The 15,394-nt window shown below is 36.4% G+C and overlaps 1 protein-coding gene across 3 annotated transcripts; it reads right to left on the reverse strand.

Moving 5' to 3' along the window:
• Positions 1–11,010: 11,010 nt before the first annotated feature.
• On the reverse strand, positions 11,011–13,166 carry LOC131050555 (ethylene-responsive transcription factor RAP2-12). Of its 3 annotated transcripts, none has more exons than XM_057984756.2 (2): positions 12,803–13,166; positions 11,011–12,333 (listed from the first exon to the last, which is right to left on the reverse strand). In XM_057984756.2, exons 1-2 carry the CDS (start codon positions 13,032–13,034, stop codon positions 11,207–11,209), a joined length of 1,359 nt encoding a protein of 452 aa, XP_057840739.2. In that variant the 5' UTR covers positions 13,035–13,166; the 3' UTR covers positions 11,011–11,206. The 3 variants fall into 3 exon arrangements, with proteins under 3 accessions (XP_057840739.2, XP_057840740.2, XP_059072556.1); XM_057984757.2 differs by having other exon boundaries at positions 11,011–12,327; positions 12,803–13,164; XM_059216573.1 differs by having other exon boundaries at positions 11,011–12,366; positions 12,803–13,143.
• Positions 13,167–15,394: the final 2,228 nt, after the last annotated feature.

Consider the following 15,394-nt stretch of genomic DNA (forward strand, 5'->3'; position numbering starts at 1 on the left):
CGCACTCAAATAAATCATAAAATAATACCAATATCAAGACTTACCACTGACAACAAGGTGATTAGATATTTGTCTACATGGCAATTCTAACAGGATGAAAATAAAGACTAGTTAATTGTCCAGGTTGGTTAGGACAATGGCTAGGGCTAGATACATTTTGGGCCTTGTACTATCTCTTGTACCACCATTGGGATTTAAAGACACACTCAAACATGTGGGACTAGGTGGAGTTGATGTTTGGTACCTTCAACTTGCACAAAACATTTTGCACACACACACATATACTCCCATCTAGTGAAAGGAAATTGTGATGTTGTATGGAGCTTATGAATGCGTAATATGAAATCATTCATTTCACCCTAAACCTCAAGAAAACAATACAATAAATATATATTCTACACATAAAATAGCATTTACAATCAACGTTCACATGTTGCTAAAAATAGAAACTTTGTCCAAACTCAAAATTAGGCCAATTGTAGACACAGTGAAATTTGCGAAAATAGAAAGTTCATGAAAAACACCCGAATTTCACTAGTAGGCTCTTTGAAAGATTTCATTTTCTACACCTGATCATAGATTAACATCTCATAAAACATCATAATAAGTCACCAATATATAATCCAAATCATTAAGTATACCATCACTAACATCAATATGTCCATATCAAATAAAGTATAACAATAATCATGTCTTGAAACATAGAAGCATCATAAAGTATTCCAATAACATGGATCACATGAATGTATCCATACACATTCACACCAATGAAATAAACCACACAAATGATTCAAACATAGTCTAACAAGTCAAAGTAATAAGCATCTAAAGAAAAGCATGGAAGATTACTACAACTTTACAATCATTCGACTTTTCAGCAACTGCCTATTTATATCAATACCAACCCTTTCATCAACTCCAATCATGCTACACAAGTACCACTGACTTAGATGAACATTCTCATTCAACAAGTTCAGAACCTATTGTAACAAATGTCAAACCTCCAAATTGAAACATAAAAAAGAGATATACTATGGAAGATCTTTGTCCATATCCCTTTGATTGGACAATATATATGTCACCCTTTCTCCCAAATTTTGAAACTCCCAAATTCGAGAAGTACAAGGGGAAGGGTGACCCAAGAGATCACATTCAAGAATTTTTCACTACCTATATAGAGGTAGCATGTGACGATACATACCTTATGCATCTTTTTCCTTGGAGCTTAGGTGGTCAAGCTCTATAGTGGTTATGTCACCTCCCACCAGGAATACGATCATTGGGGGAACTTGCTAAATAGTTCATTGCACACTTTTCTCACAACATCGATAACCTTGTGACCTTAATGGACTTATGTGCTACTAAGAAAAAGGAGGGTGAATATTTCACTTCCTTCTTACAATGTTGGCATTCACTTGCTCAAAGGAGTACTTGTCATATGCCCAAGAAAGAATAAGTTGACATGTTTACAAAGAACCTAGTCCCTCAAATATCTCTTCAAATACAATGCCCTAATTCATTCCATAAAGTAGTGGAAAAGGGACTCAAGTGTGAGAAAGGACTCATCGAACAAGGAACCTTGAAAAACTTCAAGGAAGCCAATTCGAATAATAATGCGTCTAATGAGAAATCCAAATTCTGGTCCAAAGTTCATTGTCAAGCTTGTAGCCACTAATCTCATCAACTTGGCCATACAATTTACCAAATATGTCCCAAGCCTCTTTAATTGTATCGCATTTATCAATGTGAAAGATAAGGTCATCTGATACAGACTTTCTCAATGTTCCAAGAGCCATAGAATTTCTAGTGAGCCATTCCAATTGAGCATTTGGATCAGCTTTGGGATCCACTGGTGCTACCATTGTTACATTTATGTAATGAATTAGTCATTTTTCTATTAACTTACTTCATGATTTAATTTTCAATGATGCATAATTATGTGGAGTGAGAAGTGGAAATTTAGGAGAACCCATTATTGAAAATTAAAGAGCACAAGATAGAGAGAGGCACACTCAAACAAGACACCCCCCAAAATTCACTCAATCAAAGAACCCCCCCCCCCCTAAAAAAAAGATGATTTGACACTTTATACTTAGTCTGTGTACAATGGGCCACTTGCGAACAAGGGCAAAGTAAACTTTTGATTTAAAGATTACAACAGCCTCAAATAGGCTATAGCAGACTCAAATCAATAATTCATAAGACGTTAACTGAGATCCAAGCATTTACATGTGTCAAATTAGGCTAAAAAAGACCAAGTTCTAAAAGTGATATTTCTACCCACAATGCTGAAAAACTGATAACAACACAAGAAAGTAGACAAAAAATTATGCACTTTCAAAAAAAATGGCCTCTGAAAATGAGGTCAGATGAGCTTGAATGGAGCTTGGGAAGTTGTAAAAATGAGGATTGGATAGGTACAGCTGAGAAAAGCTAAGTTTTATGAAAAATATGTCCACCAAAATTAGAAACTAACCACACTGCTACAAAGACCACAAAAATTAGCTCCAAAAAAAAAATTGCACTGAAAAAGGCCTCAAAATGACCAAGTTATGAGCCTTCAAAGTTGGAATGCAAAATCAAAAAGCTCAAAGGGGTCAAAAAATTTCGAAAAGCGCTGACATTAGAAATTGACTTTAATTTGATGACTGTATGACCGTCATGCCAAAAATGCCCTTGCCTATGTGGATGTTCATATGATACTGACTGTTGATGTGTTCGTACGAAATTGTTGATTGTGTTGGTTGACATGTCATTACAGATGCTAACATGTCACTATACAGACTTTGAGTTGGCAAGTTGATTGTGCATATGACATGGTCGTATGATCTGACACATGGTCGATGACATGGTTGTACAGTCATGACACATGGCTAGTGACATGGTTGTACGATCGATCCTACATGGCAATTTGACTATGCGACTAAGTTGGCATTGACTGGGAAAACCGAGCAAATTATATGTTGACATGTGTAAACCTGTGGACCAGTGGTTGTTTGCCACGTGGCAGATGCATGTTGGACGTTAGTTTTTGTTGTCAAAACTATGGCTAGAAAGAACCTTTGGTGCCATGTAGATGATGCCAACAGAAGGCGTTAGTGTCACTGCTAATTAAGAATCGCAAGAAGGGAGGCCAATGATCGCTGGTGGTGCTGGCGGCGACGACAACCGGAGTAATGTGTTGGCATTGTGGGGAGGCAAGAAGAACTAGCCAACAACAGGAATTCTGAGTGCAGCAGTCGGAAAGGTCTATGCACGGAGACTGTCGGAAGTACAGTGCTTTCAAAAAGCAACAAGTACAACGATACGAGGGGGGCAGGTCTGCAGACACCCCCCTACAAAAGATTTTTTTTTTGAAAAAAAATACGTACAATATGATCTTTTGTTAAAAAAACTTGCAATATTAATAATTTGAGATAAATATTCACAAAAATAATAATTCTTTTAAAAAAAAAAAAATTGTACCACTTGCATAGGTAAGGTCGTATGCCTACCTACTTTTTCCCAATATAGGCAAATTTATAATCATTTTTTTGGAAACGACCTCTCGGATACAATGGTGAGCTCGGATTTGGTGTAGGATGCTCCAAAATTTCACTACTCCTCAGATCTGAAAATATGTGAATCTAGAAATGCACCAAGATCTCTCCAAAATGACTACACAATGGCACCCCAATGGCTCTAATACCATGTAAGAATTGACTGGTATCCCAAGATCTAGAAGCCAATTGAATAGCACAAAAGCAAGAGAGAACAAGATAGACAAGAACAAATTGTATTCTCATCAAGATGAAAACATCGATCAATGATGCAATGTACATGAGCCTGCTTACAAAGGCAAGGCTAGAGGGAAATGAGAGCACACAATCATGACATGTGGCCCAATGAGATATAAAGGCAGGTAGGGGTAAGTAAGAGAAATAATAGATAATTCCACTAAAAGTGGATCAACTATCGAAGGTGGAATTATCATTCCACTATAAGTAGATATGAAAATGTGATAACAAGATAACACCACCAAATGTGGAATTTCTCCTACAACCATATTCCCTAGATATGCAATTCCCTAAGTGTCTCATATACAAATTACTATGAAATGCATTATTCTAAGTCAACTTAAGTAAAGTGTAATTACATGAGACATAAATTACACCACCAACATCTAGACACAAAATTGGCAACATCGCACCTATCCATGCCCAATGATACAACTATCTAAGGTCGACATGCATCTTCTTGGCATCGCGATGTGCTGAATAAGGAGCACGACGTGACTTAGACAACACCAAAGAACAAAGATCACCAAAAATTGGAACATAGACACAACCAATGTTTTACAAAAGTCACTCCAATATGTAGAGCCCAACTTGCTTGTACATTCTAAAAAGTGTAGTTTGGTTAAAATGTCACCTTGTATTTTGTTATTGCATTTTTTGTTAAATTTGAAGGCTAGGTAGCCCAAATGAATAAATGCACTAGCCTGTTACTGGTTACCTCTCCTTGTCATCTTCTACACTCAAAACACATCAATCTAAACATCTGTCAATTTTATCTATTTTAGTGTGTTCTAACTGCCATGTCTAAATGTCCATAACATTGAAAAGGTTGTCACAAACACATTTTTAGACATTTATATAGTAAATCATTTGTTTTAATAAGGTGTTTAACCTTGAGTTTCTAAAACCAACATATGAGCATGAAGTGACAACTGAGATAAGGGTGCACTATGCAATGGATATGGCTTGTGTAATGGTAAGTTGTCTTCCTATGATAATATCTATTACAACACCTTAAGAAAACCCCCCTTAGTCTTACAAAGCCAAAAGTGAAGGTTGTCTTACCCACCTTAGTAATTGGTCCTTAATTCTCCAACTTGAATATAGGTTTTGTGGATTTTCTTCCAAGATTTGACACCCTTGGCCCTTGAAAGGCATTCCAACGTGAGGGATTTGGGACTTATAACTCAAAACACCAACAAACTGTTCACATTGCTAGAGAAGAAATTAGCCATTGTCAATGAAGTGTGAACCTAAAGAAGAAGCTTTAAATAGATTTTTTTAAAGAGAAGCAAAAGAAAGGGAATTTCACAAGCCAAAGCCAGTCTTTGAAGCAATTACATTGTAAAGGAGCACATAAATTCATAAACAAATCCGCAAGAACTAATGTATTCATAAACATTGTGAACCCCTTGGATCTATTGTTTAAACTGAAATCAAGGGTATTGAAATCTCAAATATCAACAAACTACCACACACATTTTTTAATTAGATAAAGAGCTTGTTTTGAAAAAGAAACAACCAATAACTGATCATAATATTGAAGAAGCATGTTCCACCAAATAGAAGTCATAAAACTAAAAATCATGTTGCAAGGAATCCTTCCAATTTAAGAACTTGCAAGCTTGTTGCCAAGTCTTCCAAATCAATTGTAAAGGAAATGAAGCTTTTAGAAGAAAACAATGAATGAATAGAATCTTGTCCAACCACATTACATCCTACTATTCGCCATTTATAATAGCAATATTAATATGGTGATTGTTAGGATTAATGACAGTCCCAAAGATACTAAGGAGGGGGGTGAATCAGTATCTAACCGGTTTACAGAATATTTAAACTTATTAAGAACTTTGCATCTCAGAACAATGTACCAATAAATAAGAATTAATGCAACAAATAAGAATAACAGAGACAGCATAGAGAACACACCATAACACAAGTTATTTAACGAAGAAACCCGGTGTGGGAAAAACCTCGGTGGGATTTGTGACCCACAATCACTCACTGGCCGATGAATAAATATTACTTACAATGACGGGCCTGCACATGCAAGAAGACCAACTGCCTAGAGCTCACTACTCAATAAGAGTCACACTGACTACAAAAGTGGATTATGAAATCCAATACAATGTACTGCTTCAAATCACCATCAGCTGTGCCAGGTTCAGTACCGGTTTAAGCTCATTCTATAACCAAAACCTTTGGTGTCAACTATATCTCCTTATACAAAAATATTATCCATATATTATCTCCATACATACTAAATGACCTATAAGATCTCATACATATATATGAGTCTCTTACAATATGCCATGTCGGCTTTTATAAAAGATAATTACATATAAATACAATAAACAAAAGCTTATTCCCTGTCGGCTGGGGTGTCGGTATGCATTGTTGCCATTGTCGATGAAGTGTCTGTCGGTGTATGTAGATGTCTATTGCCGGTGCCGGTAACTGACGGTGTCGGTAACTGTCGGTGGCTTACCAGATGAATACTAGTTGGTTGTCAGATGGTTGCCATCAATGACAACATCAACTATCTTCATAAGAGTGTAGAATGCCAACAGTGATGAGCCAAAAATTTCCACTATTCTTCTCCAACACAACTCCAATTGTCCATTTAGCTTATATACAAGCACCCCTATGTCTTTGAATCCCCAAGGCCCAATCCACCATGTTTTGGTGTCTAAAACTAACTTTTTTACCTGAATTAGTCCACAAGAATTGCCAAATGATTTTATATAAGTTCTCATATCCTTTCTTGAAGAGCATCCAACATGAAGAGTAGTATACACGAGAAGCCAAAAGTATTCAATTAACAATTTGAATCTCTTCCCAACTAAAAATAGAAATTTGTTTCCCCAAGTACAAAGTTTGTTTTCCAAGTTGGTTATTATGAACAAATTCCACATTTCAAAAGTGTAGCACCAAATCCAAAGGAAATACCCAAGTATCAAATAATTTGCCCATGTTTAATTTGTTTCCATTATTTAGGAATTCATTCTAGAATTATATCAAATTAAATCATTAAAAATTCGATTTTATGATGTGTTAATTTTGATCTCAAAATGAAACAATATAGATTTAGAACCTCCAAAACATTAATAATTTTAATACAAAAATTCGAATGAAGAGCATATTGTCATCAACAAGATGTGAATTAAGAATCACTGCATTGCTATGGATGAATATACCCTTAATCAAATTCATTTGATTTTATTTTGCAGTAGATAATCGAGTGCATCTGCAACAAAAACATAGAGAACATAGAGGATTGATGATAAAGGAAAGGGAAAACCTTGCTTGATAGAGCGACATAAAAGGAATGGAACAATTAAAAAAAAAAAAAAATTACTATTAATAACCAATTGCCGTTAGTGTCTTTATATAACATATGAACATTTATATAACATATGAACATGCTTACACATCTTGGTTGCAACATCATGATAAAGCTCCACTAGCTCAACCAACAACACCTTTTTTTTGATAAAGCTCCACTAAATTTCATCGTAAACTTTTCAAAATCTAGCTTAACCAGGAATACCTTTTGTCCTAATTACTAATTAGGACACTCTTGCACTAGTTTCCCAAGCCAATATTGAGTTATCAAGAATAAGCCATCCACCAAGGAGCCCATCTATTCAAAGACTAACCACCCTTTTTGCCACCAATTTGATCCTTGTAGCCAAGGTGTTCACAATATTGTATGAGAGGTGTCAAAACAAAATAATACGATGCCATCTAAAGAGAGGCCTTTATTAATTTTAGGCCCTAAGAAACCTTGCTTTAGAACCTCTAAATATAACAAATAAAAATCTTCCTGCAACCTTGTTTGGTAAAATTCAACTAAAAGCCATCAATCCCAAAACTTTTGTTATGGACCATTGAAAACACAAAGGCTTTTAAGTTTTCTTCCTTTATAAAAGTTATAATCCTTTTCAATACAAGGGATCATCCCGCAAGCAAGAATGATTGAGGCCCTAATAAATCTCGAGGCATATGTGAATGTGTTGGGCATGTCATGATCTTTCAACACGAATAAGTTAATGGCAGGTCCAAAACTATAGTACACCAAGCTGGATGGTTAACGAGAAAACTATAGCTTCACGTCGTGTAGTAGTGCAGGCCCGTCAGATTAAAGGGAGCTTACAGAAAAATAAGTTCGTAGATCACCTATATCCTTTTATTAAGTTATTAGAAGTAAACATTGTCCATACAAAGTAATCAGATGTAAATTTCAATACTAGAAGAATAAATGTAAGGCATCGAAGTAACAAGCAAACATCAAACTACCCAAGTTTGTAAGACGATTAAGTTTCGTCAGACCTGATGGCTGCGGGCAAGGAATCCACACCTAGAAGAATAACAAGAATTTCTTTGAATTCTTTCACGTTAGTGGCTATTTTTGTTTGCTCTTTCCAACTTCTCATCTCATTCAAAGAGAAAAAGAAGACTGATTGGAAAGGAAATAGAATTTGCTTCGCCAATCTTTGAAACAAAAAATGTGCTCAAGTCTCATCAATAGGTGAAAATTTGGAAATATAAAGAAAATTATAATCTCCAGCTTGTTATAGTTCACCTGTATATCTTCATCTATGATATAAGACTGGAAGACCGGGGCCACTTATAGAGACTACTCTAGATATGTAATCACACATGTTGTCAAAGTCACCAATTTGCTTAGAAAAACCAATGGATCCAGGTCCAGATTGTTCACAGTCCACCCAGCCGTGGATGTGAGCAAGGTGTTAACTTTAGGCTTCAAATTCAATGTTAGTCCCAGTCCCAGGTTTGTGGTCCAGTCTGCTGTTAGAGCAGGGCAGGGCCTATAGGTCTCAGATTTGGCCAGGTATGTACACTGACATACCCAAGCAAGTCCAAAGCCCAGAGTCAACACCCTGCTATTGGTTCATATACCCAAGCGAATCAATGGTCCTAAGTCCCTACACTGCTACCGGTACAAACTAGGGCAAATCCAAGGTCCAAATCTATGAATCAGAGCCTTTTTTATTTTGCATTTTTGCTTTTTCTTCACTTATGATTTTTGTTTTTGTATTTCACAAAAACATAGCACAAAACATGTTAATGGGGAACTTGTGAAGACAGTGCGTGCTCTTACAGTTGAGCAAAGTGTTAGAAAAGGTCATCATTACTCAGGGCTCTCAATCTTCTACTTCTACATCCAATAATGGGCAATGGGTACGTGCATAAAAATGAGAGTGTTCTGGTGATACTATTATTGTTGGTGTGGCTGCTGTTGTTTGTTTGTATGCTGCTATTTCCCTTTTTTGTTTATATTTTGAGTTTTGAAAATTTTTACAGCTATTGCAGCTTCCTTCAAATACTTTCTGTATTTCTCTATGAAAAGCAACAGTTTCTGGCTTCTGGTTATTAGAAAGAGCACATAATTTACTTTTAAGCAACCTTTAAGTCCCCATTGTATTCACATCAGGATTTATAATTTTTCTGCTTTCGCAGTTTGCAAGACTTTATCGTAGGCACTCCCACCTGAGGGTGCCGTGAAACAGAGCTCAGTGAGTTCCAAGGAGAGGAGCTTACAGCTTTTAATAGAGAGGTATATACAATCTTTACCAAAAATTTATGGTTGCTTCATTTATCATATGTATGTTATGTGCTCTAAAATCTTGACTCCTGCTTTCCGCTACAATATGTATATATTTATGATTTTAACATGTTATTTGTACAACTTAACAGACATGTGAAACCCCCCAAAAAAATTGCCATTCGGAAGGTACCTGAACCTTTAAAGGTTCCAAGATTTGTTGGCTGGTGTGACAATATCATGTTGGAGAGTTTAAAAAAGATTCTTCAAAGTGGTTGGCGATGACAGGAAAACCCTCCTAGACATTCACCGCTGCTCAGAGAGCAGGCTTGGTTTAAAAATAACAACCAATGATTCTACACCTGGACCTGAGATTCCCCTCTGCTACAGGGGTGGTATCAAGGGAGATCCTGTGATCCGTCTCTCCTGGCTACAAGGTGGAGATGCAAGGTCTCCATGTCTTCCAAAAGGGGCAGAAAAAGTCATTGCCTTAAATCATATACCAGTTAAATGTTTTCTATATAGGTAAAATAGCTTGTATATGCTATGTATATCTAACATAGCTTATACATATGAGCAACAAAGGGCCTTTGACTAAAGACTAGAAATAAGCATCATTCTAATCAATCACAAGCGAATAACATGCCAACCATTTCATAGAATCACTGAAAAAAATATTCAACCAAATGTCATTGCCCTGATTATCATATGAAACAATACCCAAATTGGTTCATGATCATAAATAATTACCCGCATATTTTCACAAATCTTATCATCAATAAATTGAGTGGACTTTCATAACATGCAAGTATTATAATAAAATATGACTATCGGTACAGAAATGATGTGTAGGTAATGAAATTCCAAGAAAACAAATTCATTTTCTGGTTTCTGTAGCGTAGGAACTTCAATCAAGCTTTGTAACAAAACATTCTCGTGTCACTTTTACCTCTTATATATTAGCAAGATGTTCGTGTAAACTCAATACAAAATATAAAGACAACTTATCTTGTTGGTATCAGAGAAGTGTTCAACTTCATATACAAACATAGGATTTGCTAATCTTAAGTTTGACAATGCAATCAAATATCCTCTCAGCAATTTGGTCAATTTGATTGCATTGAGAATGCCAGAAAAATTACAAAGAGAAAGCTATCGTGCAACAGAATTAAGAAAATGTTAAACTCTGAAAAAACAGATGTATTCATATACAGAAAATTGCACAAAAAGAAACCATTCATCATGTAAGAATAAGTTCTGCCTCTTACTTGTGCCATGCATGTGTATGAGAATTTTGAACCCCTATCAATTTATCATCAAAATACCATAGGCTCGCTTCCCATAAACGATATTTCCCCCACCTTATTAAACAGAGATTTTGCCATCTAAATGTTCCCTTTTTTTTCCAGGGCCTATAAATTTATCATCGAAATACCATAGTCTCCCTTCCCATAAACAACATTTCCCCCATCATATTAAATAGAGATTTTGCCATCTGATTGTTCCCTTTTCTCCCGGAAGCATAAACATTTTTACATGAACACAAAAGGGTTTTGTACAGAGAAAATAAACGATTTAAAAACATTCAAGATGATTTTAGAACTTCATCCCAAATATAAATAATATTCAAGGCCCAGATTTTCATTGTTTCTGAATGCCAATTACTAAACATAAACAGCAGTAATCTCATCATTAGCCCATAAAGATTAAACATGATAAAACATTCTTTTAAATGTATTCTTTCTTGAGTCACACACATGATAATAACTTTAAAAAGTCCAGAGCTACCAAACTCACAGAATAGTATGGCAATCTTCAGATATCAAATCTCAAAGCAGCAGTCTACTTATTTATTTGAAATTTACAACAGCTCACCGAGGCAAGAATCAAAACTGCTTTGATAAACAGAGCCTGCATCAGTTAGATCGTCAAAGCTCCATGGCTGTAGGGAAAACTCAATACTTGCATCCAAATCATTCACTGTCTTCTCCATCTCTTCTTGCTTGGGACTCAGACACATCCCCAGATATGACTCCATGGCAAAATCATCTGAAAATTCCAGATTTCTATTCACATCTGTAATGTAGGTATCACCTAAATCACCATCAATTTGAAAAGAAATATCCACAGGGTTTTGCTCAGGAATTACACCCAAAGGCTGTGTCTGCATGTCCGCAAAACTGGACCCATTCACATCACAGAATACAGAAGAGATTTCTGGAGCTTTCATGTAGAAATTATTCGCCACATCAGGGGATACATCGCTTCTCTGAGACTCAAAATAATTACCTTCTTCAGGTAAAGGAGAACTGGTGGGCTTGAAACAAACTCCATCATACGACAGACTGCTTCTGTCAGAGTCAAAATAAGCATCCCTATGAGGTGAAACAGTTTTCAAGGTTTTGAAACTTACAGCGTCATCATAATCAGAAGGCATGAAGCTGTTCACCTCTGGATTATTGTAGCTACTGCAGTTATCACCTGCGAAGGCCTTCTGCATATTATGGCTAAGATTGCTTTCACCGGCAGACTGGCCTGCCAATTTGATAGAATTAGGGAATTCTGAATCCCCAAACTCCAAATCATCATTAGAACTTGTCTGCATCGACGGCCTGACGCCAAATCCTTTTTGGGTGTCCTTCACAGATGGTTTCACCATTTTGTTTGAATTGAAACCCTCGAATGCAAATTCAGGCTTAGTATTGCACGACTTAGATTTCTTCCGGCACTCCATTTTCCCCAACCCTTTCTTACATTTCACAGGAGAAAAATCATCACCAAAATTAAGTTTGGCTTTCTTACCTCTGATCTTCTTAGCCGCTGCATCATACGCTCTCGCGGCATCCTCCGCAGTATTGAAAGTTCCGAGCCAAACCCTGACACCCTTTTTCGGATCTCTAATCTCAGCAGCCCATTTCCCCCAAGGCCGCTGCCTGATCCCTCGGTACAAATTCTTCCTCTTCCTCCCTGCGCTCCTTGCAGCTAACCCTTCACAATAAGGAGTCGGATCAAAAATCCTCTCTTCAAAATCCAAAATGAAAAATATATATCACTGAAAATCCATCATTAAAAAATCTTAAGATTTTAGGTTTCTACAGCTCAAACATTAATAATGTTTCCATTGCGTTACGATTTAACAGGAAAATACATTTTTTAAAGATTCCTAAAGCTCCACATTAGTATAACAAATTTAGGAAGTTATTCTTCTGTATAAATTTTAACAGGAAAATTTCTGGGTTGTGATTTAGGGTTACAGGGCTAAACACAAATATGGATTTTGTTAACACCTGCGCTTTATGTATAACCGTAAATTTCTGATAAGCGCATGCCTACAACATTTAAAGGAAAATTTTCACATATAAACATGTATTATCTTTAACAGTAAACTGGCATAAATGTGCTAAAATCTCATAATGAAAGCGAAAAGAAAGAAATTTAGGCACTTTGCAAATCCAACCTGAAGAAATCGCAATGTCGTCGTCGCCACACTTCTTGGGCTTCTGAAAGGTAAAATCTTCAAATTCCATAGCTTCGTTGTCGCCATAGCCATCGACGTCGTTAAAGGAATTCTCTGTTGCAGCTTTTCCACTGACATAGTCTGCGAATTTATTGAAATCGGGCCATAAATCCTTGACTGTGGCTCGCCTATTCGTGGGTATATACTGTGATATAATCGCACCTCCACACATCTTTCACCTTCGTTACAGATCTCTGTAAGGGTTTGAAACCGCGACCTCTTGAAGCACAAATGTAATTGAAATGAAATGAAATTAAAAGGAGAGTCGAATGCGTGCAAGGATTATATCGAGAAAAAATTATTGGAGTCGGTAAACGTTAATTACACTCTAAACTTTGTAATTGGAGTTTGTGCTATTTTGTCCTGAGGTGGGTCAACATACTTGGCGCGTTATTTGCTACTTGCACATTTTTAATTCGCCCGTACCTACTATCTGTTTTCGGACAAAAAACTATAGTTTTCACCGATAATTTTGTCCAATCAATTTTATTTATTGAAATCAATTTTTATATCGCCATAGAAGATGGAGATATTATTTTTTTCTACTTTTGGGTCGATAGTTGGTCGGTTCTAAATTTAATGGCTATATATAAATATTTTTATTATAAAAATAATTATAATTTTATGAAAATTGTGATATAAAAGGACATTTATAAAATAATTGTGGTTTAATTGGTCCATTATAATTGATGAGAGATGATCTTTTCTTTAATTATACTATCTATTCGTGTGTAAATTTTGGGAGGTGCAATTATAAGGGATGAGGATAAGGGATCATGCCCAAGTGGAATGGATATCATTTTGTCTTTTACTTTCACTTGAAGAGGAATTATTTAGACACGTATCGAGTAAGAAAATTGATATATATTTGACCTACAACCCTCCACCAAAATAGAAAGTAAAAAGATATTTAAAGTAAATGATAAATAAATATCTTGTACTAAAATAAAGTGTGTCTTAGTATTTGAAAGGTGATTGTGAAAAAGAAAAAAGATATTCTAAGTGGATCGTAAGTATATGATTTACTGAATAAAGTGTATCTTCTCATATAGGTCCCAAGGTTGTTGCTTAGACTTACTCAATGGTAGTGGCTTGTGGTCGGTTGTTGCCATCCCTAGGGGATTAGCTCACCCTAAGGTTGGGGTCCCGTGGAGGGGGGCTTCCTAAAAAATAGAGTTGGAGCTAATGAGATTGTTTAGGACTATTTTTAAGTTGTTGGTCCCATGAATTTTGTAGTGTTGTTCAGCATAAAGATTTAAGCTCCTAAATTTAAGGAAGTCGGTGGTCTCATGAATACATAGCTTTGTCTTCTATTCTCTCTGTAGTGATCAAAACAAGTTTAAAAACTTATTTTCCCTCTAAAATTGTCTTTTAATAGCAATATAAACTTAGATATTTGACAAGTGGCAACTATCATTCCTAAGCTGATGGGGCAATTTCTAGCCCCATCCCAATTTCACCCGCTTAAATATGCAGTCCTAAAAAGTAGGGGCTATTAATTTTTGAGAAAAGATTCTAAACAATCTCGCAGCATTATTTTTTGGGGAAAATAGAAGCTTAAGCCCCCTCATGGGACCACACCCTAAGAGAGGCTTAGGTTCGACTGGGTTGCGAGGACACCCTTGGGTTACCAAAAAAATAAAGTGTGTCTTAGTATTTGAAAGGTGGTTGCTTTCTCTAGGGTTCATCCTTTGTGTGAGAAGCATGGGCATAAGGAGGAAATGTGGTCTAAACCGGAGCGAGGGTGGATTAAAATCAACTTTGATGGGGCTTCTAGGGGTAACCCAAGTGTCTCTGGGGTAGGATGCATTGCTCGTGATGAGGACGGGTTGATTCTTTTCAAGGGTGCGAAAAGACTACAAGAAGGGACTAACAATGAAGCAGAGGTGCAGGTCGCTCTATTAGCAATCGAATTGGTTGTTAATATGAAGGCTCTGAAAGTGCATTTGGAAGGAGATTCCAAGGTAGTAGTGGATGCAATTATGAAAGGAGAAACCCCAAACTGGAGGCTAAACAAATTCATAGCATTGATTCGATCAAAATTACTTAATTTCCAAGATTTTTGTATATCTTATATTAGAAGAGGTGGGAATGTTTTAGCAGATTTTTTTATCTAATGTGGCATGCGAACTCGACAAATGGGTGACGAGGTGGTGGGGTCAAGATGATGACATCATATAATTTGGCAAGTTTAAACGGTTGTACTGGACAGTACAAACGATCAAGATGAAGTGTGGGAGATGAGTGTGTTTTTTCTCTACCCAAGTGTCGAGGCCAACTCGGCTAATATTGGAAATTAATGTTGATTATCTTTGCAATGACGACAAAAGTTGTGATAATCGCATTAATAGGTGTAATGCAAATGAATTTTCATTCAATGCGGTTGGTGAGTGCTTTTCTTGGTCTAAGGAAGTGGTTTTTGATAGTGAGTGGCGGTTTTGTGGTTGGTGGGTGCAATGGAGGTCAATTTTACATTGAGAACCTCCAAAATGATGCCTGTATTCTTGGGGCCGGTTCCGGAGAGACGGTTGA

This window comes from Cryptomeria japonica, chromosome 2 (genome assembly GCF_030272615.1).
Source record: "Cryptomeria japonica chromosome 2, Sugi_1.0, whole genome shotgun sequence".
Lineage (NCBI taxonomy): Eukaryota > Viridiplantae > Streptophyta > Pinopsida > Cupressales > Cupressaceae > Cryptomeria > Cryptomeria japonica.

Excerpts from the sequence above, each read along its gene's own strand:
- LOC131050555 (XM_059216573.1), bottom strand. The coding sequence starts at position 13,034 with ATGTGTGGAGGTGCGATTATATCACAGTATATACCCACGAATAGGCGA. Across the intron at positions 12,367-12,802 it reads CGACATTGCGATTTCTTCAG|AGAGGATTTTTGATCCGACT; the intron begins GTTGGATTTGCA and ends TGGATTTTGAAG.